Genomic DNA, 25561 nt, shown 5'->3' with positions numbered 1-25561 from the left:
ATCATTCCAAGCTCATGGCTTCCAGCCCCCAGTGCGTGACCTAAACAGACCTGCCGGATCTACTGCATCTGCAACCCTCTTCGCCAACGCCCGGCTCTCAGGCCTCAATCTCCCAAAGTAATCCTGCCGAAAGAACCCATAGTTCATGAAGATTGGCAAATACGCTTCCGGTAGTTTACCCTCTGCTTGCCATGCCAGGACCCTGTTTCTCACGCCAGAATAAGTCGCTTCCATGGTGTCAGCCATCTTCTCATACAATGACTGCGGTGTGAAAGCATAGTTCATCTCGATGATAACGCGATCGACATCTGCATCAGCATCGATCAGATCAGGACTTAGTTCCCGAGCCTTTTGCGCAATCTTCTTTGGGAATGGCTGCCATGCGATAGATGCTACGATTCCAGGTACGAGTAGTGTGGTGTCAGAGATGTCGCGCCAGTGCTTGTGAAGACCTTCCATAACCTCGACAGCGTTGGCGCGGGAAGGTAAGGGTATTGTTTCTGTGGCGATATCCACAACGTTGCCTTTGATTACAACCCAGTTGCTTAGGGCCATGAGATCGGCGTAGGTGCGTGTTCGGGTGGTATCAAGCAAGGGATTGACATCGGTGAAATTGTCGAAAAGCCCGGCTGGGGGCGTCGGACCATCATAGAACAAGAAGATGATCCAAGAGTCGACTACGTTAAGATTCGCTCGCTCAGCCGTGACAATGACCGCAGCCTTCTCATCCTCGTTGTACTCTGTCCAGTCACGAACTGCTTGAAGTAGCTGCTTGTCCTTGCTCGGCGTGCGAAGAAACACCAGGTTGCCGCCCCAGATGTCGCCTTGTCGGTGAGCCTGCAACTTATAGTTTGTTACGACGCCAAAGTTGTTACCACCTCCCTTGAGCGCGACGAATACGTCGGGGTGATTGTCGTTCCGGATGTGCCCGATAGTGCCGTTCGCGAAGACAATCTCGTACTCGAGGACACTTGACGCAGCCCATCCGTACTGCGTTGACATGTAACTGAGCCCTCCGCCCAGTACTAGTCCGCCGACTCCAGTGTTGCCGATGCGCCCGCCGACAAACGTCCAGCCCGTGCCTTGGAGCTTAGCAGCGATGCCATCAAGCCGGTTACCAGGACCTACGTCGACGATACCTGTGCTGCGGTCGAGATCGGCTTGATCGAAATGCTCCATAGCAATGAGTGGGCCCCCGGCTACGCTACTCCATCCATTATTGGGATTGTGGCCACCAGATTTGACGGCGAAGCGTTCAGTAGTGTTGGCGAGGATTTGCACCACGGTCGAGACTTCTTCTACCGTCTTCGGGAAGATGATGCAAGATGGGAGGAGAGCAGAGCACGAAGTAGACCAATACTGGGTTTGTTCTTCAATGTAGGCCAGGTTGAGGGGGTACGTGACGGTGATGTAACCGAGAGAAGCGACTGATGAACAGGTATCGCCGCGGGCCAAAGCTGGCAAAGTGAACGCGAGAACAAGTTGAACAAAAAAGCCCCACATCTTGAACTCAGGATTGAAGACGGTGAAGCAATGGCGTTGAAGTTGTTGCGAGTCGCATCCCGATTTATACCCAGCGTTAGAAGCTTATAGCTGTCAATGACGTGGTTCGCGATGGCTCGAGCATGGTGTAAAAGGATGCATGTGGAGTGATACATGTGCGTTTAATCACCGTCGAGCACAATCCATACGTCGCTTTTGTCGTATGAATGAGCGCAGGCCCTATAGGAGTCGATCATTGTCAAGACGGCTATGCCAATGTCTTCTCAAAATAGCATGTAGCGTCGCTTACTCACAGGTGGTCTGGCCGTTGAAAACAAGGTTTGTATTGTGCTACCTTCAGTGCATGGTATTGCATGCTGTCGCCGAATCATTCCCTGGTAATCTCTCCCAAGCTTCGTACCCAACCGGTTCCCTATTGGTGCATACTAGCAACGGTGAGTACCGAGACTTCACCTCCTCCTTCATCCTGTGGAAGAGGCTTCGAGCCAAGCAATAGAGTATGGATTTGTCGCTCCAACCATATGCCCCGACTGACGAGAATGACAACGCTTGGTAGCTCGTGATCGATAATTTAGGGTCTGATCTGTAAGTCCACAGATATTGCTAAAAAATATTTGGAGTAAGGAGGGTCGCGTGAGGAATGTGGCGGTCTTGGTGACTCGTTTTTGTAGCTTGTCTGTATAGGCTGAATGGGTACGAGCTCGGTTGGCCAAGGGCTGACACACCTGAGGGGTGCACCCGCTGCAGCTGCAAGCCCCAATACGAACATTAGAGTGGTCCAGAGCCGATTTCGGTACCTGCATTAATTAGCGTAGTATTAGCCGTCCAAGACAGAAGACTTATCGAAAAAAGAGTTGGCCATCCCGAAGGACGGCCGTTGAACCACCCACGATGACGCCATGCCACGCTCCCCCATTTTCACACCAATCGCATCTCCAAGACCGACGTCGGTGAACACGTAGTAATGCATCCAGGGCATAAGCCAAGAGACCGTAGCGAAGACAGGTGGTGATATGACCGCGAAGAATATTTGGATGGAAGAATGAAGAGCATGCAGGAACTTGTCGCAGGAAATGTTGACAGACAGGTCTAGACCTTGAGCCTCACTCTTGAGAGGTCCCATCTCCATTCTCTGGCTCGGAAAGCACTGCGTTATGGCTTTCACTGTCCACCAATATGCTGTCGGCGGGTTCCAGACTCTCATGCTCAGCTCTCTTGTTGTATGGCCAAGCTAAAGAATGCAAACCAGTGACTCCGAGGTTGTAGGTCCTGTCAATGCGATCATGTCTCCATAGAAGGCGCCGTCGCAACTCCAACACTACCATCTCTTCCCATTGCTGCAAGACCATCGTCTCCGTGCTCCAGCTTGCGTCAACAACAGGATCCTAGTCAGCTTGGCACAACAGACACGCAACACTCACCAATGGACACAATCATCATGGGTTGTTAAGCCAAGATGCTTCTCTCTGTGCGTAGTGACAAGACTTCCTGAGACTAGTCTTTGTTTCCGCTCCGCTCTCTTGAGAAACGAAGGGCATGATGTTACGGACAAAGGACATCCTCAAAAGCCGCATTGACGATCGCAACAGAAATGGAACTGCTCGATCGGATGGGTAGACGCTCGCCGATTCATACGTATGCTGAACATACGTGTTGGCGACTAACGCGACTGGTCAGACATCACCCTAGAGTGACTGGTGTCGAGTGGTAATACTGTGACACCGGCTTCGTAACGTAGTAGATGAAGGAAGAGGTTGGAGATCTGATGGGGACTTTGGTTCCTGTGGGCGAGATGCACGGGTACTTCGTCGCCATACATAAGTCCGGCTCGAACAGATTGCCATGCAGTACAAACGCCACGTACTTGATCCAACACATGCAGACACAGCAGACTTTTCGTGTGTCAAACGTCAGGACATCAGATCCGGAGCGTGACGGCCCGCCGTAGTTGACAACACCAACCTGCGACGTATCGAGACCTCGCTAGGCTTTCGCCTTTCCGACGAGTGGATCTCACGCCAGCCGAAGCCGAACAAGTTGATGTGTCTGTATGTCTGGCTTGATCAATGTCAAGGCCGCGCTCTTCTTCTGTCCCGTTGCTGTAGGCATGACGTCTGCTGATAACATGGTGATAGTTGGCATCAGGTATTGCAGCTCCTGTATGGCTCTCGGAATCGAGGGGACTGTGATTTAGGCGCGATGATGAAACCCAAAGTCGATCCTCTAGTGAGGCGACCGGCATCTGACTTCAGAGCTCTCCTCTTCGCCTCGTCGCATTCGTCGTGAAGCTATCTTTCGTGACCAGAGTCTGTTGTACAGATGGGATGCCGACGTGGTCCTCGTGCGAGAACTTTAATACCCCGACAGGCACATGTCATCCCAATTTGAGCTCCCGCTCCCGTACCTCGAGTCTTCCTTTTGCACACCAAGCAAGTAGGTCCACGAGAGCAGACCAATATGCAGGGGCTAGTCGGAAGGTCGGCGACATGACCGCGATACTATCCGTTGTGTTACAAGCACATCGAATACCGGAAGATGATTAGGGTTAAGATCCGAGCCTGCCCTCCTCACACACAACCCCGGTGTTTCCACCAAGGCGCGCAGACAACATACAGACGACCATTGAGACCATGCTAAGAGGCTCGGGCGTGTGATGACTGCGCAAGTGCGTGAGGTGCGGACGAACCGCATTCCAAATGGAAGACAGACATCGGTAACTGTGGGGGAAGTGACTTGTGGGGTGCTTGCAAGCAAGCGAGAGAAGAAGTTGTGTACAAAGGGAGCGTTACGCGACAGTCCCGCCGCGATTGACATGGTCAGACGATGTCGGTGACGCTTGCATGGCTCAGGATCCAATCGAGACGCGATGAGAAGTTGTAGTATTTGAACAGAGATGGATGTCGTGTGGCGATGGGTACGTCGGGGTGGTTGTTGGATTCATGTCGGCAGGAGCAGGGCGAAGACGCGTCGCCTCGCGCCAAGAGATCGCGGCTGCCTCGCGTCGAATTGACGCTAGCACGTGAGACCCATCCTTCTCTGACAAATCAGCAATATCCTTCTTCGCCTGCCCGTTGCCATTTTCCATCGCATCATCTCACGGAACAATGAATAGGGAATTCTATGGGATCTAGCGAATAACGTTGGACTATATAGAGCCTTCGTGGTGGATCTCGCACATTTATCGTGAGCAACACGCTCCGGCAATACAGCCACCACTATACCCACAGCCGCGCTCAGCACTTTGCGCTCAGCTTCGCGGCACCGCTAAACACGATGGGAGCGGTCGAAGATGCAGTGGATGCGGCAGCCAACTTCATCGGCCCATTCGTCGATAAGGACCGCAAATACAGTGCCGACGTGCCTACCGATACTCTCGTCGAGCAAGCGCTCGTCCACCTCCAGGCCATTAACACTGCAGACCTAGCCGCAGATCTTAATGCACCCTACGATGCTTCCCTCGCCGGAGTGGTGTACGGTCTCGTAGATCTCATCACTATTCTCGCAGTGATCCCACGTTTGTCTTCCGGTGTTGCATTCAATCAACGTCCAAGGTCAGTCCTGACCGCCGTAATCTTCACGCCTCCGAATCACGATATGGATGCGTTAGGGGCCGTCATTGACGCTTTTCTGCCCATGATGGAGCAGAAGGGCTCGGGTGTACAGCCGCTTCTGTCACAGAGAATCCTTCCGGACATCGTTTCTGCAGTGGCTGAGCTATCCTACTCTCCTACGTCGTTAGAGCCAGCAAAGTCGAGGTATTCGAAAACCTACGAACAGATAATGAAGGATACTCCAACATCACGCCTACTCCCTATCCTGACTACGTTTCTCCAGCAGCCTCTTCCTACCTGGCTCAAACCTGTCATATCCTCAGAGCTCTCGTTGGTACCTCTTCGGACCCAAGGCGTTCGCCACACCATCGAGTTTCTTTCGCTGTCATACTTATCGAAGAATTCTCATGTACCTCAGAGCGCATCAGGACCTCAATCACAGATACCAATCCCACTAGAGGCTGTTTCGCAAGCTTCGAAGCTACTAGTTCTACCACCGAGCGGGATCAGTCAGGACGAATGGCTCGTGAAGATTTCTCCTCAGCTATTGCATCTCATAGATGGTAGCGAGGGCAAAGAGCTCAGTCGAGCTGCTGGGCAGATCATCGCTGGTGGCATCCTCAGTAAGAAGACGACTGGCGCACCGGGAACCATGGGATGGGACACGTTTGCGAAGCCCTTGTTCCAAGCAATCTACCCAAAGAATGTCAGCGCATCGAAGCCTGAGCAGACCGTTGTATCGGAACAGGAACTCAAGACGGCGCTCAGAAGACTGAAGACAATTCTTTCATCGTATTCTCATGGCGGACTGATTCGACGTCTCATTCATCCCATCATACTGCCGCTTTGGGCGTTGCTCAACTACGCGAAAGATAGGCCCTCTCTAGACAAAGAATGGAGCATGCTTCCAAGCCTAATTCTTACGCGTTACATGGAGGTTGCCTGCGACACCAAACAGGTTGACAGTATCGCGACGAACCTCTTCTGGGATGGCGATGGTGACTGGACATTCGGGCCAGGATCTCAAGGCGGCGTCGAGATTCGCACTCGCACAAGAGATAAGAGGGGAGCAATAGGAACGATGGAAGGCATCTTCGGACGCATCAGCGACCTGGATAACAGAGTCACTGTTCTCATTACCCTCTTGACAGAAGCCAACATCGCCGACGACACAGCTGGGTCCATCTTTGTGAATGCCACCAAACGGTGGCTCGTGCCGGAGAAGCCTGTGACTAAGTCGCTCACCGACGGCGACAACAAAGCCGATCCTCTTTCGGCGCTTGTCGATGCGAAATTATCGGAAGCTTTAGCACAGCGATTCCAGCAGCACTTTGCCAGAAGTCCACAGCATATCGTCGATCTCGTCGCACAGCTGATTCAGAATTATGTGAGCGAGCACAAAACTCGGAAAGATAAGTCAGATGAACTACGTACATCGAAGAGGGCAATGTTCGACAACATTGTACCAAAACAAGACATGGCAAAGGAGAGCGAAGAGAGTGAAGCCAGAGATGAAGACTTGGTATCGTTCGCACTGAGTATCCTTAACACACTGCTTGTATCGTCGGACCTCAAGAAGACGCCCGCAGTCACCGAGACTCTGCATGCACTTCTTCCATCGCTAGCATACCTTTCGCAGTCGCAGTCATCCACATCGTCTGTAATAAGCAATTCTGCCGCCACGGCTCTGCATCTTATCGCTCCCACCCCAACAACGCCGTTATCGACAGAGAAACCAGCGACCGATCCACTGAACGAACATCGCAAAACCTTGAAAACTTGCTTCGCCGAGCTGCAATCACCTGATCCTCCTAACCGAACCTGGGCATTGAACACGGTGCATAAGCTTCTTAGAAACCCCACCGCGTTCCCGGCTATTGACGTACCATCTCTCACGCACACGCTTTTGTCAGCTTCACTAGCCGACCCAGAGTCCTACGTGCACTTAGCCGCCATACCCGTCCTCGTCACTTTGGCCACACGCGTCCCAAAGCCCGTGGTCGGCATACTAGTCGACGCGTTCATCGACATAGACGAGCGGTCACTAAAGTTAGCGCGAGGGAAGCAAACAGAGGAGAAAGAGCGGGAGCTGAAAAATGCTCTGGACTTCAGACTCCGGGTCGGAGAAGTGCTGAACAACTTCGTCAGCGAAGACGACTTTTGGGCTTCGCCTGAGCGTAGCGCGCTACAGCATCGATGCGCAAAGCAGATCACGGAAGCTTGCCTTTCATTGGCGAGTCGGCGTGGTCAACGTACGCAGACATTGTCGGCACGTAACGAGCTCGCGAACAGCGAAAGAAAGCTTCGAGAGGAAGGCGAAGCTGCTTGGGGTGGACCGATACCCAATGTTCTCGAGCCCGAGGGCGCAGATCCGCAGGTACAAGCGGAGTATGAAGCGCTGCAGAAGATTGTCGGTGGATGGGAGGATACTGGTATCGAGGAAGACGTTCGTATCCGCGCTTCTGCTCTTAGCGTGCTTTCTACTGTCATGGAACACCGATCGGACGTTCTGCGTCAGCCTGTTGTCGATGCGACATTGCAGATGGTACTGTTAGTTCTTGCCATGGAAAGAGAGGAGTCAAAGGCGTTGTTGCGTCGCTCGGCTGTGCTTGTCGTAATGGGCCTGTTGCGCGCTATCGACGAAGGGATCGAGAGTGGACAGGAAAGTGCGGTGGGTCTGAACTTGAAGCAGCAGGAAGAAGTCGAGCGAGTGGTGAAATGGGTTAGAGATGAGGACGCAGACGAGCTCGTAAGAGACCATGCTGCGAACGTCGTGGAGGGTCTCGAAACGATGAGGATGAAGAAGCTGTATAAGATTAGAGATGAAGGCCTGAGGCTAGGACCGGATCTTGGGCTAGAAGGAAACCTCCGAGGGCTCAACGTCCAGCCTCAGACAGCGAATGGGGAGGGTCAGAGGAAGGTGGTCATAGAAGAGATCGAATAGCTGGCAGCTTGAATAGTTGATGACATTGTAGCGCCTCACAACCGCAGCTTGGTATCCTGACTTTTACCCATTCCAATTGTGCGCCTATCTGCTCTGTGGTATCTTCAGTGCGCATACTACGTGGAGCGCACCTGCTGCCTTTCTGCTGCGTGCGCATGTAGTCTTTGCGCCCAGACAGCTTCTGCGCGCTCCCGGTGGGCGCTCGTGGTGCGATATTTCAGTTTGTCTCGCGCATCGTGTGTCTGCCGTCGTAGACGTCTCAACCGCTCATGGCCGTATCCTTTGTCGCCTTGGGTTCCACCTCTTCAGCCTTTCCGATCCACAGGACGTTGTTGCACCTTATCAGGACTTGTCCGAGAGTGCCGGAGCTGACGCCGTTTACAAATTCTTCGGTGTTGGAGAGCTGGATGTTCATGTAGAGGTCCACCGAGACGAGTCTGCCCTTGTACTCGGTCTCACCCCACTTTAATCTGACGACGATGTCTTTGTCGACTCTGCGCGTATGTTAGCGCGTGTTCTTCGGGTGAGGGTGGTTTGAGAGGCGAAGGCGTGCGACGTACAAGCTTTGGAGCAAAGGACGCGGGTTGAAGGGTGCGACTGCCTGGTGGAAGTTAGCTTTGCGCGTGACTGGCAAACAGGGAGGTTATCTTACAGCCATGATTGCGACTCTATTTCAGGGCCTGCTGTCGGGTAGCCGTGAGTTTGGTGGGTAGAGCAGTGATAGTCGTGGTGCTATGGCGGTCGTGCCTGCAGCTTTGGAAAGTCATCGGCAAAAGGTAGCGCCGATTGGTCACCGCGCTTCACCGCGGGGAAGCCGCGCAACAGATGGTGGTTCAGGGTGGAAGGTGCATTCGAGGATAACTGAAGCTCGCACTCTCCTATCTTAGGCTCACGTCACAATTATGATCAGTCATGCACCTGCCTCCACTGTTCTTCCACACCCATGCCTGCCTGCTGTCCACGATGTAGAGCGACGCGACTAGCGGACGCGCTAAGAAATTGTTCCCTCTTCGAATGACCGTACGAGTACAACAATTGCGGAACCCCGACACCACAGCCTCCAGTCACACTCGTTCGGCCGCCATACTCCAGCTGGACCTTCATAGCTGCCTATTCTCAGCAGCACTATTGCGCCTACCACGGTGCGCCGCCTCGTCCTCCCGCCGGCGACCCGGTCCTTTGTCGCCCCTCCACTCTTCGCGCAGCATGCCCCGGTAGCAATGCGAGCCATCTGGTCCCGGGCAACGTCGAACCCGGGTACCTGCAGATGCATCTCATGCGTCTCCAACACCGGCGCTCTCGCTAGGCGCAGCGGGCAGACTGCTCTTCGCCGCACGCGGGCAATCGGCACACCAACGTCGACCTTCGTATACACGACCATATTCGCTGCGGGGCTGGCCATCGATGCGAGAGCGAAAGCCGCTAGGAACATACAATGGGAGAAGGCCTTTTCGTCACTAGCCCAATCTACTGGTGACGAGCCGCCGGTAGACGGAGCGAAAAACATAGACACGGCGACTGATTCTGTGACCTTGGGGCATGGATACCATGGCCTGACCTTTGATGATCTGCCGGACGACTTCGACTGGAGCGCGTTGGAGCGCATTGTAGGCATGGAATTGGATGAGGATCCAATCTTGGAAGATCAAGAAATCAAGTCCCAAATTCGCGATTACGCTGAGCTGGAAGACCTGCGCTTTGACTCGAGGTTCCCAGGTATGCAGCTTCTGGAGTTCCCAACAAATACCGGTCCTGAGCTTATACGCTACAACTTGCCGCCCCAGTCTTTATGGGCGCCAGACGCACTACGCGTAAACGCCCTACAAAGGCGACACTCGTGGAAGAAGCTGGCCATGCAGGAACTCTCCACCGGTCTCCTTATACACGAACTACTGCACAAAAACAATGTGCCTAGATTCGACAAGGCTTGGGAGGTGGATTCCGACCATTTGTCACAGCAGATCCAGGACGTCATAGCCATGAATGCTGTGGAGCGTGAGCAAGCGCGCCAAAACATCCTAGAGGCTCTTGAAAACCTCCATCAGATTCCTGTTGATAGTCCGCCAGACGTGATTGCTCAAGCTCGCATTCACCCAGATCATCCAGGAATTCCGGAATATTATCAGGACGTGGATGGAGACTTTTACGCCATTACGATCCAAATGAATCAGAGCATTCAAAAGTTGTTCGAAAGCGACGTACACGGTAACGACCGCAAAGAGGCTGTCGTGCTTGCAAAGATCTGTCACAACCTCCTCGTTTCATCGGCCTCACCGGACTTGCAGACATTCAACACTTTGCTGGTAGGTTTTCGACAGTGGCGGCGTCGAAACCTCATAGATTGTGTGATACCCGCCCTGAACTACAACAAGATTCGTCCGAACGAGATTACCTGTCGAGAAATACTCAATCACTACGCGTCCCTGAGGCATGGAAACCCTGAAGACTTTTCGCGGTTTGTCGCCAGGATGAGAGGTGTAGGCGACGGGCTTATGCTTGCAACTCCCAAAGTCAACGTCAACGAAGCCAGTCATGGCCGGCTCGTGAGGGTCGACGAAAAGAAAGTCTATCAGAAGGTCCACCCGACACCCATGGTGTTTAGTTCCCTCATAACTGGTGTCATGCGATTCGCAGGGTTCGACCGAGCGCTTGATATCTACTACGAGATGAAGGCGGACGGCTGGGGTCTCGACGTTCAAGGTCTGACGAGAATGCTCAACGACTGTCTCCGCCGCGCGGACTGGGAAGGGGGCCTATACATTTGGGGAGAGATTAGCAGCATCAAGGCCAGAGTGAATCATGAAGACATGACCAAAGCATACGGTCAAATGATAGGCTTGTGCTCCATTACCGGCAACACGGTCGCCTTCAACCAGATCCTGGCAGACATCTCTACCGAAGGCTTCGATCGCGAAAAGATCCTCGGTCTCGCCTCAAGAAACGAACATGTGGCAAAGAAGAAGAAACTGCAGCTCGCTCCCGCTTGGGTTGCAGACAACGTCATGATTGCCGCTTCCGCCTACATCAAGGACACAAGAGACGCGGATGTAAAGGATGCGCTAGAAGGCATAGACGGGGACGACAACACTACATTCATTCAAGACGAGCCTGACGCGCATGAGGCGCATGATGCAGCTGATCCAGAGGAGGATATCGCGCATGAAACGGCCGACCCCAAGGAGGTTTGGGCGTCATGGTTGGAGCGGGAGTTTGGAGAGAGACCGAAGGATCCGGAGCCTTAAAGGCTACCATGTGTACAGTACCATGTTTTCAATGTATACCAGTGTATATACCATAGCCCTACGATGGCGCAACTATCAATTTCATGACACCAATCTGGTTCTCTCCAACCTACCTCCAGCCTACCTCCAGCCGCAATAAAAAAATCCCATCCGGCGAAGCCGACACGACCACAACTCACCCTGCGGCCGTCACATCCCAAAGTTTGGCACAATGACGACCTGCTACCAAAAGAATTCTTATCGTGTTCCAATTCCGAGGTGTCACCAGACCGTCCCTCTGCCGAGGACTTCTTTGTTTGAGAGTTCATCTATTTAGATTAACTGCGTCGGCAGCCTCATTTATCCTTTTCGCTTCAGCACGTCTGTCACCAACATTACTGTTGCTGCTCCTCATCACCAACAATCTTTGCTCGAGAAGGACTTTTGGCACGGGTGGCTTTTGTTTCGTGTTTGTCATGTTTCATTGTTGCGATCGGGTTGGACTGCCTCCGTTGGTGCGCAACTGTTCCTCCTCTCGTGTTTCTCTCATTCAGCAATGTCCTGACATTTATTCCAAATTGCAGAGCTCATATGACTGGGAACGTTTGATATGTCCTCGCTTTCGCACTAGCCAAAAGAGGCAGTCATGTCGGGCGACGCTGCGTTCTTGACTAAAGATAGACAGACGCACTATGGAGATCATTCCACCGGAGCCTTTGTATCGCTGCCTGGTCTCCATTCGATCATGCATGTACTTCCCCAGACTCTGCAAGCCGTTGCTTGTAACCGCCATGATACATATGTTGCATTGTCTCGCGTAGCTTTATCCTCAGGACATGTTTAGTGTGATGCATGGGGAACTACTAATCCTTTCGTTCGAAATCCAGAGCTGATGCTAGCCAGCTCTAGACCTCTGTATCCAAATATCTTGTCTAAAGCTATTCTGTGTTGCCTGATAAGCCAGGCATCTCTATTTCATCACCCTTGGTCTTTTACTGTCCGAGAGGACCAGCCGCGATAGTGCTGCATCTACGGTAGATGATTACTCTGCCGAAGGGTTTTTTACAACGCGACAAGGTTCAAGTCACACCCGGATGTACAATTGACCCCTTACTTAGTATTAATCATCCTCTCAGGGATCTTCATGCAGGGAAGCCGTTCGATGCCGGATACGCAGATTGAGGTGTGGGTTGGGCTAGAACGTCTTGTGGGTGTTGCTAGTCCCTGCATCTATGCTGATTTTTTGACAGAATGATTGCCTGCAACGTGGGTTGTTGTACTGTAGTATATTGAGACACGATAACACAATGGTAGGAGAGCATCTCGCCCGTGTTTGCGGTCGTACTGACTGTTGAGCCTTTTAGACATGTAAAGGGAAAAACAAGTCGGAAGGGGGCGTGGCAAAGACCGCAGAGAAATACTAACCCATTACTTTGGAGAGCTAGTAGACGTCTAGTCAAACTTTCTCGTATGCGAAGTCCTTGCCAAATCCCCAAGGACGAGTACTAGCAGCACCAGCCATCTTAGTCCTCTGGATTGTCGCATTCCTCAATCACCCCACACAAAATGCCCCAGTCACGTATGCCCTTTCATCTGCATACTCGCTTGAGGCTGGCTGGACCAAACATCTCCTAACCATAACAGGAAGCACAAGTACTTTACCCAGATTGCACGAACCGTATCCAACAGCCTCGAACACCAACTACTCACCTACCATCTCGGGCAGCTACAGAGTGGCAAAAGTGTGTCTAAACTTTGGTTCAAATGATGCGTATAAATGAAGTCGTATGCCGGCTCCGTGTAGATCTCATGCATCTTTTTTGATATATCAACCCCAGACCCTGAGATTCTTGCCTTGCAAGCGAGCCCCACCGACTTCTTGCCCTTTCCCAACAATAGTACTCGACGTTAAGAAGAAGTGAAGAAGAGATTAGAGATGCAGTACCGATTCGTATCCGTTCTTGCTGCTGGTGTGTTGGTTGCTGTGAGCAGCGCCGCACCTGTGCCTTCAGCTGAGGTAATTCGACTTCGTCATTATCACAGATATACAAGCTGACAAAGAACAGGCACAAACCCTCAGTCCCACCAACCCAGACGACATTCAACTCGGCAAGCCCTCTAGCGAGATCATTTGGAGTAAGCGCGACGACGAGCCGACCAACCCAGATGACGTGCAGCTCGGCCCCCCAACCAGCGAGATCATCTGGAGCAAAGACAAGAAACGCGCCGTTACTTGGAGTGAGCCCAAAGACAAGAAACGCGATGTCACTTGGAGTGAACCCAAAGACACCTTCACCATCAGCAAGCCCAAGACCGTCGTAACATGGAGCACAGCGAAGCGCGACACGATCACGCAGCCCGACACCATCGATTTGGGAAAGCCTAGCTCCGAGGTCAGCTGGGGTAAGAGGGATGGGACTGACCCTGCCGATACCATCGAGCTTGGTAAGCCAAGCACGATTATCACCTGGGGCAAGGAGAAGCGCCAGACGTTGGGCAACCCGGACTCGGAGACGACATGGGGCAAGCGCGAGGCGGAGAAGCCGAAGGATAGCTTCAAGCTCGGTAAGGCTACAACGGTCGTTACCTGGTCTTGAGTGTTTCGATCTTTGTATGGTGAGTTTGCTTCAGCTATCCTTGTTGACCTTGTGCGCTGACGATTTCGTAGCTCCTACGTAGGGTTTTGTTGCTGTTTTTGTAGGTAGAGTTTGGAGGTAGATTCCACCGTCGCTACTTCATCGTGGCTGGTAGCTGAGGTGTAAAACTGATATCCGTAGTGCTGTGCGCCTGTTTAGTAGTTCCAATATACTTATGTTGGATAGCTTTGCTGTTCACGAGATTTGATGTGCAATTCGAACGTGCGCAACTTGTTCCTTCTCCTTTTGCAGTCTTTGTTGAGCATTGCTGTCGTCATTGATGTACATGTGCCTTCGTATTGTGTGTAGACATAGAACCACCTCTCTTGACGTGCGTGTGAGACTCGCTCAACACCATCATTATGTACTATAGCCACCTCTTCACATTCGTCTTGTCCTATCAGCTCGACTATACCACGTCTGGTGTACATTGTTCCAATCTGTACAAGCTGCCGTATGAATCTCCCTCTTTCCTGTGCATTCTACGCGCGACGTATTTCCCACTCGACGTTCGTGATGCTAACCTCCTCGCCAGCCTTCTCGTCGTAGTCGTACCATTCGCCGTCAGGTAACTCAATACCTGAGAACTTGGTGCCGGACTCCGTGCCTGTCGCGAGGAATTCTCCCTCAGCGATGAATTCGACGAACTCTAGGCCTCTGCAGTCGAACATGAGGATGTTGGTCTTCTTCGGTGGGTCGCTTTGTTCGTAGGAGGTAGGTGCGGCTGTGATGTTCGCTGAGTGTTCTCTCTACAGGTGATGTCAGTGTTTGGGGCAGAATGAAGGGTGCAGGGCAGAAAGACCTTACAGTTCTTACACCTCCAGACAAAGTTGGCTTCACCCTTGCTGCCGCTCTGCTCGTTCATCTCGAATCGATTGACCGAGACGGGGTTGGGGTGTATCTCGCGACATGACGTGCATTGGACTTTGAATGTGTAGAAAAAGGGCGCGTCTTCCGTATCATTGGGGCGGAGATCGGTGACGCTGGAAGGAGTTAGCAGTGCAGACAGGTGAAGGTAGAGAGACTCACCCATTCAGCTCTGCTTTCAATGCTAGTGCGAGCACCATGTTGACAGTGTTGATGTAAGCGTTTGATAGATTCCCGTCGCATCTCATTGCGCAGCTGGTGATGCGCCCCGCCCCCACTCGCACGCGAGCTGCTTTCGAGCTAGCACGTAAAGGGCAAGGCGGTGTTACCGTGCATCGCAGCTTTCTTGCGCTCCGAATCTTAATCACGCATTGCACTGCAAACTTACAGAAACGTATGCATTATCAGACTTCCATTTTTCTCGTCTGATAAAGCATAGTCGCATTACCACTCTCACCCTACTGTGCAACTAGTCGAGTCGGCAGATCACGACTTCCAAGTCTGCATCTCCCCTTTCCACTTTGAGACGACCATTGAACCCAGTTGCCGCAAAATTTACATTACTTGCTTCGACCCTTCCTGCAAATCGTCTGGCTCCCGAACGACATCTTTGCCGGCTGCATTCTTCAGCATCGTCCCATACTAGGCCACCATCTTCAATCCTGACCGCTACTTGGTTCTAATCTCCCTCACTCTTCAACATGGTCAAATTCTACCCGTCTCTCAACGAGAACCACATCGACTTCATCTCCAGTCAACCGCTCTTCTTCGTGGCCAGCGCTCCTTGGGCTGGAGATCACGTCAACATCTCGCCAAAAGGCCATCCGTCTAGAACCTTTTCTGTACTCGGCCCGAACACTGTCGCCTATCTGGACGCGACCGGCAGCGGGTGTGAGACCATCTCTCACGTCTATGAGAATGGCCGCGTTACCGTAATGTTCTCTTCCTTCGGCCCCTCGCCACAGATCATGCGACTGTTCTGCAAAGGAAGGGTAGTCGAAAAGTGGGATCCGTACTACGGGCAATTGCGCGCTAAGATGGCGTCAGAGAACGGTGATGAGGTTGATGTCACGGGTGCAAGAGCTATCATCGTGCTGAAGATCCAGAAAGTGCAGACTAGCTGTGGTTTCGGAGTACCTCAGATCGATGGCGGAAAGACCGCAAACACTGAGGAAGCAACTGGTGACGCAATCGCCTATGTGGATCACGATAATGAAGATGGCGAAGAGAATGGCTTCAAGCAGCGGGATACGATGGACAACTGGGCGCGAAAGCAGCTTGAAAAGCAAGAGCTCGCCGACTACCAAAAGCAGTTCAACCACCGTTCGCTTGACGGACTACCGGGTATGATGAGTGCGCGACGATCGCATGACGAGAACATCGCTGTGGAGGACACGAAGGCATGGTTCAGGAAGGTGAGCAGGCAGCAGGATGCTGTAGCTCTGGGTGTGGGCTTGGGCGTTATACTGATGCTGCTACTGAGTCTTGTGGGCGTACTCAGCATCAAGCCGATATTCTTGCAACACATACTGAATGCGCAACGAAGGCAATTGGGCTTACCGGAGGATCATTCGTGGAAGAGCGAGTTGTGAATGGCTTTATGCTCATGACCAAGCTGCAGATGTTTGAAGCAGTATGCTGCAAATTCAAGTGTTTTTTGATGCGTAATTCGATGCGGACATACTCGCAATGCATCTCTTCATATTTCATGACTTTCATGCTTCAAGTCTGGAAAGAGTGATATTGACGTTCGGAGAGGCGGCGAGACGCGCGCATGTGGAGCTCCTCGCCCGCCAGATGCACTAGTCTCAAAGAAGGCAGGCTAGAAGAGAACCCCGGCCCGCTTGTCAGAAAAAGTTCGGGAAGTCGCGAACTTTTGCGGCCTCGAGCTTGAAGACTGCGACACGACAACAACTTTCCCAAAATGGCCGGTATCAAACGCAAATCCACCGGCGCAAGTGGGCCCGACGTCAAGGACAAGAGCAAAAAGGTCAAGGTCGACAAGCCCACCACCAAGAGCGAGAAGAAGCGCGACGTCAAGCCGGTTAAGAAGGCGAAGAAGGCCAAGGAAGAGAGCTCCGACGACTTTGAAGAGTCGGATACGAGCGAGAAGGACAATGGCTTCTACGGATTCTCGGCGGCTGACGGTGCCGATGTCGACATGAGCGACGCCGATAGCAGCGACGAACAACCCGCAAAGTCTAACGGCAAGACACAGAAGCGCAAAGACGGCGATGAGTCTTCGGATAAGCCTGAGGGTGAGGACGTGGAGTCCAAGTTGGCGGGTTTGAATGGTAAGACATAGCCATCTACCTTGCCTAGTAGTCTAGCTAATCACCCCTCCAGTAAACAATTCGAAAGAGGCGCACGCAAAACAAAAGGCTCTTGCCAGAGAACGAAAGGCCGCGAAGCCAAACGCCGACATTATCGAACGCTCCAAGAAGCTATGGGAGAAGCTCAGGCTGAAGTCGCATGTTGACAAGGAAGAGAGGAAAGGGCTCGTCAAGGAGCTGTTCGAGATCATAACAGGCAGAGTCAAGGACTTCGTCTTCAAGCACGACTCTGTGCGTGTCATCCAAACAGCCATCAAATACTCAACAATGGAGCAGAGGCGAATGATTGCGAGAGAGCTGAAAGGCGAGTTCAAGGTCCTCGCTGAGGGCAAGTACTCCAAGTTCTTGATCGCCAAGTTGGTGGAGAAGGGGTGAGTACAATGTCTACGCACGGCATGACATGTCTAACCGATTGCAGTGACCCTGAAATCCGCGACCTTGTCATCACCGAGTTCTACAGCCACGTCAAGCGCATGATCAACCACCCCGAAGCCGCATGGATCGTAGACGACATATACCGAGCCGTAGCCACTCCAGAGCAGAAGAACCGTCTCCTCCGGGAATGGTATGGTCCTGAGTTCTCCATCAAGGGTCTTAATGCCGAGGGCACCGACAGCGCAGAGCTATCGGCCATCTTGAAAGAATCGCCGGAGAAGAGGAAGCCTATTATGGGCTATCTTGAGAACCAGATCAACTCGCTCATTCAGAAGAAGCTCACCGGCTTCACCATGCTTCACGACGCCATGTTGCAGTACTTCCTCGTATGCGAACCCGGTACCGAACAAGCGAACGACTTCCTCGAGCACCTCAAGCCGGACCCAACAACCAAGGAGGGCGAAGAAGCCGACAACGTCGATCTCATGAAGAACCTCGCGTTCACAAAATCAGGATCACGACTGGTGTCGCTTTGCTTCGCATACGGCACAGCCAAGGACCGCAAGCTCTTCCTGCGGCCGTACAAGGACACAATGGAGACTATGGCTTTCGACCAACACGCCCATCACGTCCTTCTTGCCGCCATGGCAGTCACCGACGACACCAAGCTTTCCGCCAAGTCCATCTTCAGCGAGCTTCTACCCAGCAACGATGCCCTCCCTGAGAAGGTGTTGAACCTTGTCAATGATGCTCGCGCACGCACAGTCTTACTATACCCATTCGCCGCAGATGCGAAATGGTTATTGGACGACAACACCCGCGATCGATTGAACGAGTTGTATGTTATTCGCCAGACTACATCAAAGAAGGACCCAAACATCCGTCTTTCGGAAATCGCAAAGAGCATCGAGCCGCAGCTACTGACAGCTGTTACCGCTCGCGCTGCTGACTTTGCCTCCTTCACATTCGGCCTGCAATTTATGGGCGAGGTTCTCGTTGGAGCTCCAGAGGTGGAACCAGCGAAGCGCAAGGAGGCGTTGACGGAGGTCGCTCGTCTCTCACAATCGATCTTAGACTCTGCGTTGCCTGCTTCCGCCGGTGACAACAAGGCTACCAGTCACGGCAAGAACATGCTCAAGATGCTGGTTCAAGGTGGCAAGTTCGACGCCACCACCAAGAAGGTCATTCCCGTAGAGCCTGCCCTCGGCTTTGCAGACTTGCTCTGGCCTCAGATCAAGTCTAGCCTGGTTAACTGGGCGACTGGTCAGGGCTCCTTCGTGGTGGTATCCATGACCGAAGCTGAAGGTTTCGCTAAGAAAGACGAAGTACTGAAAGCGCTGAAGAAGGAGAAGAAGGCGCTAGAGGCGGCTGCCAACCCTCCAGGCGCGCAAAATGGCGAGGCCAAGGGCAAGAAGCAAAAGAAGGGCGACAAGTCGGACTCTGCGCCCAGAGGAAACGCTGGAGCGAAGATTTTGCTTGAAAAGTTGTAGAGTAGCTTATATTTGATTCGAACATGTATGATGATACCCATGTAAGGCCTTCTTCATGCATTTCATGTGTTTCAAGTACCTTGCTGCATCCTTTGTTACGTCCCATCAGGATGGCTGTATACTACGTGCCCAAGTTTGTCATGTGTCTTAGCAATCCAAATCGGGAAGCGCTTCCGCAGAAATATGCAATCATACCCACCTACCAGCCCGGATTTACACCGGTACTCGATCCATGGATACAACAACCTAATAACCTTGATGGTCAATAAATCTACCTTTCGAACCACTTTATCTCGTTTACTGACTGTCTCTCCTCGAAATCAACTTGGCCACCCCTCCAGTATCATCATCGCGGCTACCCAACTTTCATATTCTCTCACCTCTCATCCGCATACCACATATACCCGCAGTACACTTTTCCAAAAACCAACCAAGAACGAAATGTCACGCAACCTCACTATCGACGAATCCTCCCTCCCTTCCATCTTCCAGCAGCAATGGAAATCCAACCCGGACCCAACCGCCCTGCCCTTTCCCCGCGACAACCCCCCATTCGCCCTCACAGCCATAGATTGGCAGCAGCTCTCCCTCTCCGACGCAGACTTCACACCACACACCTGGTCCAACCTGCAAACCCTCATCTCCACCAACCACCTCGAAGAGCTCAAACGCTGGCCCAGCGCCCTAAAGGCATATCTCGCATGGACCGCACACGTGAAGCGAGAATACGGCAGCGTAATGACATATCTGCTCGACCAGCGCCTACACTGGGAACCGGTTGAAGATGAGAGCGGGGCGTTGCGGTTTGATGTAGTCAACAGCACGCCTTTTGCGGATCCAGCGGATTACAAGATTCTGAGGAATGACTGGGCGTATGCGTTTGTGCCTGGTGTCAGGCATGTTGTTGTGTGGTTGAAGCAGCGGTTGCCGGTGGATGGGAAGGGTGCGTTGAGTGAGGAGGGGAGGGCGTTGGTTGAGAGTTTTGTGAAGAGAGAGTTTAGGGATAAGGCGGGCGAGAGAGAGGTGGGGAGTAAGGTCATTTGGTTCAAGAATACGACGGATTTGCAGAGTGTGAGGAGTTTGGAACATGTGCATGTTTTGGTTAGGGATGTGGAGGATGAGGTACTGAGGGAGTGGATGGTTTAGAGGAGAGGGAACGATGGCGAGGGCGTGTGGACAGGTGCTTGTCTTTACTTACGTACTAGGCGTACAGTAGCCCTACGCATTGATCGCATTTGTGATAAGCTTATGCCACTCAAATTACATACAGTACGATGTGATGAGATTGGTAAACATCACTTAAAAAGAAAAGCAGCATGTATGCACGTATTCAAAGGATGTATAAGCCACGCAGGGCAATCGTTGCTTAGTATATACCGCATCGCCCTCATCATCTCGACGATTAGACAATAAGAGAAAGTGCTGCTCGCCCGAATCACCCAGGCAAGCACCATGTATAAGGACGATAACCAAAAGTAAAGCCCCATACCCATAATGATACGGAGAAACGCCCTCGCTAATACAGAAACACCTACAACAGAATGCCCAACCGACAGCGGTCATACATAAGAAGACGCGCCTGACAAAAGAAACAAAAATGGGAGATGGACCCATGTAAACACCCTATCCATATTTCCCAAGAGACGCTAGCGGGAAGTGGAGGAGTACAGGCAGAAGCGAAAATAACAATGTTTGCAATCTTCGTATCCCCGAAATTTCGGGGCGCAAGATGAAGTGTAGGTAAGCACTCCTTATGGTTCAGAGAAGTTGAATTGTCGGAAAGGTGAAGCTCCAGTAAACGAGGAGCCAGGTGGTATAGTGAAGGGACTAACACCGGAACCTGCTGAGACGGCATCTGGAGAGGGTAGAAGGCTTTGACCAGAATCGAGACTGGCCCTGTGTATGGAAAGCCGGCGAGCCACTATGCACTATCAGCCAACACATCAAGATTCATGACGAAACATGCTGATGAGGGCGTCAAAGATTAGTTGTAGGTGGAGTTTTGCCTACTACTTTGTGGTGTTCCGCTGCTAGAGTTGCTATCACTGGGCGTCGCTGGTTCCAGGCTGAGCTGGGCGCGGAGCGTCATGATCCATTCGTGCTGGAGCAGCTCGACCGCACTGGCTCGCTTGTTCGGGTCGCGGTCGAAACACTTCTTGAGGAAGTCGATACCGGTGTCGCTGAGTTGCTCCTTGGATGGTAGTTGCGGTGGGTCACCCTGGGCAATGTGGTACATGATGGCCCATTCGTTGTCCATGGAAGCCCAAGGGCGGCGACCCGTAGCCATCTCTAGGATCACGCAGCCCAGTGACCAGATATCGACAGCGCCATGGCGACCTGTGCTTCCACCTCGAATGACTTCAGGGGACATGTACATCGGGGTTCCGGTCATAGAGCGTTGGCGGCCCTGGCGTGTAGCGTTGTGTTCTGCGGCGAGGGTTCGACCTTGGCGAGCGATGAGTTTGGCGGCGCCGAAGTCGACGAACTTGATGACTCCGTTGTGGTCGAGCAAGATGTCTGGGTTTGGTTAGCAAGGGTGAATCATGATAGGATCAGGAGCAAACTTACTCTCGGGCTTGATGTCGCGATGCACAACACCGGCGTCGTGTAGGTAGGCGAGACCCTCCAACATCTGAAGCGCGTAAACCATTATGACGGTCTCGTCTTCGATACGTCCATGCTCAAGCAGTCCGGCAAGCGAGCCACCAGAGCAGTATTCCATGAAGATGTACACCTTGTCGCGATGTGGTTCGATACCGTAGTAAGACACAATATTGGGATGATCGAGCACTTGAAGAACACCCATCTCGTCTCTGATCTGAGCTACAATCGTAGGAATGAGCTGTGGATCTTGGAGACGAATTTCCTTGACTGCCATAAGGTGGTTGGAGTCGAGGTTCATAGCCGCATAGACGGATCCGAATGTACCTCCACCGACGAACTGGCCCTGTTGCCATCGGAGTGTGACGTTTGTTGCAGACGAAGACAGGTAGGTCAGGGCTCGATCGGCTTCATTAGAGTCCTCCAGCACCCTACCAAGAGCTTGGCGTTCGGCTTCCTTGTCTTTGCGGAAGGTGTCGATTTCTTCGAGCCTTTGCATCCACTGTTGTTGAGTCATCTCAATAGACTCGTCGTCATCCTTTGCGTTCTTCGGGTCGAGCAGGCTCTTTCCGGCAATAGCGTTGAGGCGTTGTCGCTCGGCCTGAGCTGCGATGGTTGACCTCGCGCCCATGATGTCGAAGTGGGAGATAAGGACGGACATGCAGCCAGCTACCTTCAGTCGCAGCTGTGAGTATTCCTCGTCGCTGATGGAGAGAATGTTCTGCCCGCGGGTCATCATCATGGCAAACTCTAGAGCAACCACAGCCCATCGGAATGTCTTTCGGTCCGAAGCAATGCAGTCGTCGCAGATGAAACTGACCCAGTCAAGTGCCAGCCTGGTTAGCTTGATGTTGTTCATTGCCCTCCGGTTGTAGTCCATGTAGAGGACGGAACGTTGACCGAATTCTGTCGCGAAAGCGAAACAAGTCTGGATGAGATCCTGGCAGTCGAGGCCCACTGTTTGCCTGCGAACAATCTCGACACTGTCCATGATGGTGTTGGACAGCTTGTACGCCGTCTTCTTGATCTTCTGCAGTTCTGCGTTGACACGGGGAAGATTGGCGCGCTGATCGATCAGGGTGGTGAGCTCCATGCCTATCGACGAAAGGAATGACAGATTCGCGTTGGCGAGGCGTTGTTGCGAGCCATCCGCGACGAGCCTCAACCGACCAGGCTTGAGGTCGAGATGGGGCTCGATGATGTTGGCTGACATCTTTTTGCCGGGCCAGTACAGGGGCTGTTCTGGTCGGATAATCAAAACGTATGGGTTGGAGGGGTCCTCTGGAGCTTCTTCTGCGTGGTAGCAGGTTGTAAGAAGCGACTGGATGTCGTTCGGTCGGTCGAGTGCCGTCGGTGATGCAACGATGTATATGCCAGTGTTGTTTCCTCCAGTGGTCTCGACGAGGAAATGGCCAGTGGCGACGAGAGCTTCGTACAGTTCCTGGAGCTGCTCCTCGTCTAGGTCGATGTTGTTGATATTGAACTCGGTGCAGTTCTCGAAGCGCTGCGTGAGAATCCTGGAGAAACGGAACAGCTTACGCTGTCGGACACGGACAGAATCGAGGATCTGCTTGTATCGCTTTTCCATCTCAGAACCCGTGAGCTCGTCCGGCCGACGCTGCAGCTCTCGCTCAAAGTGAGCGCTGAGACGAGTGAGCGACTTGGATGTGAGCACACTGAACTGTTCCGCAGTCTCGACGTCGCCGCCCTGGAGCTGTCGACCGAGCTTGTTGCAAAAGTCCCACTCCTGTTCGAGGATTTCGGCCTCCTTGAAGGTGTTCTTGTTGGCGGCCAACTTCCAGTTCAGCATCTTGAAGTAGAACTTGAGCGCGTCTAGCACGACCGTGTCGAAGTTCTCCTCAATGCACGGAGGCAGATCCCAGCCAGGCTCCGGCCGGGAGATGACCATGTAGCTCTCCTTGACCTGGCCAGCCATGGCCAGCAGGATCTGGAACTGCGCAATCATCTGCTCGGCCATCATGACGCCTTGTTGTGACGGGTCCTTGATCTTCTTGGCGTACGAGAGGCGGACGCGGATGATCTCCTGGAGGAGACGCGAGGGGAAGTTGATGAGAGTCAGCAGCTCTTCGATGTAGGGCGGAAGATGTCTCTCGGCAAAGCCTTCGGCGTTGGCGATGAGGGTGGCCTTGGCCTTCTGGATGACCTTCTCGAGCGGGGCCAGCAGGTTGGTGTCGCCCTGCAGGGACTTGAGGCCATCCTCCTTGAGTATCCGGTCAATAAACGAAGAGTCGTCGGTGAGATGGTGGTCCTGGGACGAGCGCGGGCGGGGCTTGGTGAAGTCGAGCTCCTCGTTGCCGACCCATTTCTTAAGGATGGACATTTCGGTGTTGATGAGGGCGATGGTGTTGTGCCAGGCAATGACGGCGTCGCAGGCGTCCTTGTAGGGCTGCGAGGCGGCGCGGGGATAGGCAGCCTCGAGGGCCTGGCGCGTGGGGTAGACGCTCTCGACCTTTTCGATCTTCTTGACAATGTCCTCGACCTGCTGGGCGGCTGTCTGGCCCGCCTCGGCCTCGCCGCCGACTTCGAACGAGATGATGCTCTCGAGATTGGCGCGGATCTTGCTGCGGGTGTCGTCGACGATGCGGCGCTGGGCCTGCAGCGAGCGGCCGCAGACCTTGGCGCGGATGCCCATCCAGATCTCGGCCTTCATGGTGCTGTCGCCCTGCTGCTCGGTGCTACCGATGAGGCGCTTCTTCTCCTGCTTGACGACATCACCCGTGAGGACGCTGGCGAGCATGCTGTGCCACTCGAGGCGCTCGCGGTTGGCGGGGATCTTGAGCTCCTCGATCGAGGGCTGCATGTCGTCGTTGCCATAGTAGAGCAGCGTCTCCTGGTCGTAGGGGTCGTTCTCGACATACTCAGCGGTCGAGGGCGACTCGTCGTCCGTCTCGGAGTCGGTGCTGTAGCCCAGGCTCGGGGTGCGCAGGGCCGGGTCGAAGAAGTCGTCCTGCTGGTCCTCCTGGCGGATGCGCTGGACGTAGGCCTTTTCCTGGGCGCGGTACTCGGCGTTGGGGTTGCGGCGGCTGCGCGTGGCCGAGTTGTTGCGCGGGCGGTGGGCGGACGAGTTCAGCGAGAACTGCTGGGGGCGGCGGGCGGGTGCGTATGCGCTGCTGATGGTGCGGCCAGGTGTTGGGCGGGCGGCTCTGGTGGTCGACGTGGGCGCGCTGCCCCCGTTGGGCGTCTGCGGCGGCAGGTCCGTCATGATGGCAGGCCCGCGAGAGCGCGAGGAGCTGGCGTTGCTGTTCCACGAGTACTGGGGCTCGCGCAGAGGCGCCACTTGGTCGCGGCTGCTGGTGGTCGTCGAGGGCTCGCCGGGCGACGTCGTCTCGTCCATCGAGTCGCCAGACGACCCCGAGGCGCTGCTCGTCAAGCCCGGGCGTTCGGGCGCATTGACTACGACGGGCTTGGTCGCGTCCGCCATGGCCATGTTGTTCAGCAGGACGTTGTGGGGAGCGGCTCTCGAAAAACGCACGCTGCCATGCCCGCTCATGTTGACGACGACGGCCGCCTTTGCCGTTGTGGGTAAGGATCAGCGCCGAAACAGGTTCGCGGGATGTTGTGGCGGTGCAGCACAGACAGGTGGTGAGATGAGAAGAACAGCTGGATTGGTGACATTCACTGCACTCCTAATACTCACTGCACTACCCAACACTGCCTGGTAGCACCTTCACTGGTTCACAGGTAGCTTCCGCGCCTTCCACCCGGCTCGCAAACTCCCTAGCCTCTCACCTCTTAGCCTCCCAACTCTTTGCCATCCAAGACAGCAGCAATCTTGGAACTGCCATACAGCCTCCAGTCGCCACAAGCTCCGCGCTAGTACGCCTAGCGCCATCCTTCCCTCATCCACATCCTCGAGGCTACCCCAGCGACCTCACCACCAATCTCGCTGCAGACCCAAATCGGCTGTCGCTCCCGGGAGATCGATGCTTCCAGCTTCGGCCATCAGGGTCCATTCGGTGCCTTCGCCATTTTAAACTCACGATGTTTCCATTGCCGCGACCGCGTTCCCCTAGCACGTG

The 25561-nt window shown here is 53.5% G+C and overlaps 10 protein-coding genes across 10 annotated transcripts; 6 read left to right on the top strand and 4 right to left on the bottom strand.

Annotated features, from left to right (window-relative positions):
- Window positions 1-12: 12 nt before the first annotated feature.
- J4E83_009952 (uncharacterized protein) lies at window positions 13-1503 on the bottom strand (the record flags this gene model as incomplete). Its single annotated transcript, XM_049336836.1, has 1 exon — window positions 13-1503. The coding sequence occupies one exon, from the start codon at window positions 1501-1503 to the stop codon at window positions 13-15; it is 1491 nt and encodes a 496-aa protein (XP_049184118.1).
- Window positions 1504-4776: 3273 nt separating this feature from the next.
- J4E83_009951 (uncharacterized protein) lies at window positions 4777-7998 on the top strand (the record flags this gene model as incomplete). The annotated part of the gene is made up of 1 exon (XM_049336835.1): window positions 4777-7998. One exon carries the CDS (start codon window positions 4777-4779, stop codon window positions 7996-7998), a length of 3222 nt encoding a protein of 1073 aa, XP_049184117.1.
- A 259-nt stretch (window positions 7999-8257) lies between these two features.
- On the bottom strand, window positions 8258-8656 carry J4E83_009950 (uncharacterized protein; the record flags this gene model as incomplete). Its single annotated transcript, XM_049336834.1, has 3 exons — window positions 8258-8492; window positions 8559-8599; window positions 8651-8656. 3 exons carry the CDS (start codon window positions 8654-8656, stop codon window positions 8258-8260), a joined length of 282 nt encoding a protein of 93 aa, XP_049184116.1.
- Window positions 8657-9218: 562 nt separating this feature from the next.
- J4E83_009949 (uncharacterized protein) lies at window positions 9219-11240 on the top strand (the record flags this gene model as incomplete). Its single annotated transcript, XM_049336833.1, has 1 exon — window positions 9219-11240. The coding sequence occupies one exon, from the start codon at window positions 9219-9221 to the stop codon at window positions 11238-11240; it is 2022 nt and encodes a 673-aa protein (XP_049184115.1).
- Window positions 11241-13155: 1915 nt separating this feature from the next.
- Window positions 13156-13816, top strand: J4E83_009948 (uncharacterized protein; the record flags this gene model as incomplete). The annotated part of the gene is made up of 2 exons (XM_049336832.1): window positions 13156-13236; window positions 13286-13816. 2 exons carry the CDS (start codon window positions 13156-13158, stop codon window positions 13814-13816), a joined length of 612 nt encoding a protein of 203 aa, XP_049184114.1.
- A 521-nt stretch (window positions 13817-14337) lies between these two features.
- Window positions 14338-14922, bottom strand: J4E83_009947 (uncharacterized protein; the record flags this gene model as incomplete). Its single annotated transcript, XM_049336831.1, has 3 exons — window positions 14338-14604; window positions 14658-14838; window positions 14885-14922. 3 exons carry the CDS (start codon window positions 14920-14922, stop codon window positions 14338-14340), a joined length of 486 nt encoding a protein of 161 aa, XP_049184113.1.
- A 501-nt stretch (window positions 14923-15423) lies between these two features.
- J4E83_009946 (uncharacterized protein) lies at window positions 15424-16314 on the top strand (the record flags this gene model as incomplete). The annotated part of the gene is made up of 1 exon (XM_049336830.1): window positions 15424-16314. One exon carries the CDS (start codon window positions 15424-15426, stop codon window positions 16312-16314), a length of 891 nt encoding a protein of 296 aa, XP_049184112.1.
- A 332-nt stretch (window positions 16315-16646) lies between these two features.
- J4E83_009945 (uncharacterized protein) lies at window positions 16647-18920 on the top strand (the record flags this gene model as incomplete). Its single annotated transcript, XM_049336829.1, has 3 exons — window positions 16647-17016; window positions 17069-17426; window positions 17474-18920. The coding sequence occupies 3 exons, from the start codon at window positions 16647-16649 to the stop codon at window positions 18918-18920; spliced, it is 2175 nt and encodes a 724-aa protein (XP_049184111.1).
- A 441-nt stretch (window positions 18921-19361) lies between these two features.
- Window positions 19362-20066, top strand: J4E83_009944 (uncharacterized protein; the record flags this gene model as incomplete). Its single annotated transcript, XM_049336828.1, has 1 exon — window positions 19362-20066. The coding sequence occupies one exon, from the start codon at window positions 19362-19364 to the stop codon at window positions 20064-20066; it is 705 nt and encodes a 234-aa protein (XP_049184110.1).
- An 838-nt stretch (window positions 20067-20904) lies between these two features.
- J4E83_009943 (uncharacterized protein) lies at window positions 20905-24969 on the bottom strand (the record flags this gene model as incomplete). The annotated part of the gene is made up of 2 exons (XM_049336827.1): window positions 20905-21437; window positions 21489-24969. 2 exons carry the CDS (start codon window positions 24967-24969, stop codon window positions 20905-20907), a joined length of 4014 nt encoding a protein of 1337 aa, XP_049184109.1.
- Between the last annotated feature and the right edge of the window lie 592 nt (window positions 24970-25561).

Source organism: Alternaria metachromatica, assembly GCF_023757995.1.
Source record: "Alternaria metachromatica strain BMP 0045 chromosome Unknown scaffold_38, whole genome shotgun sequence".
In the NCBI taxonomy this organism is placed as follows: domain Eukaryota; kingdom Fungi; phylum Ascomycota; class Dothideomycetes; order Pleosporales; family Pleosporaceae; genus Alternaria; species Alternaria metachromatica.
This window is presented reverse-complemented; position numbering and strand designations above follow the sequence as displayed.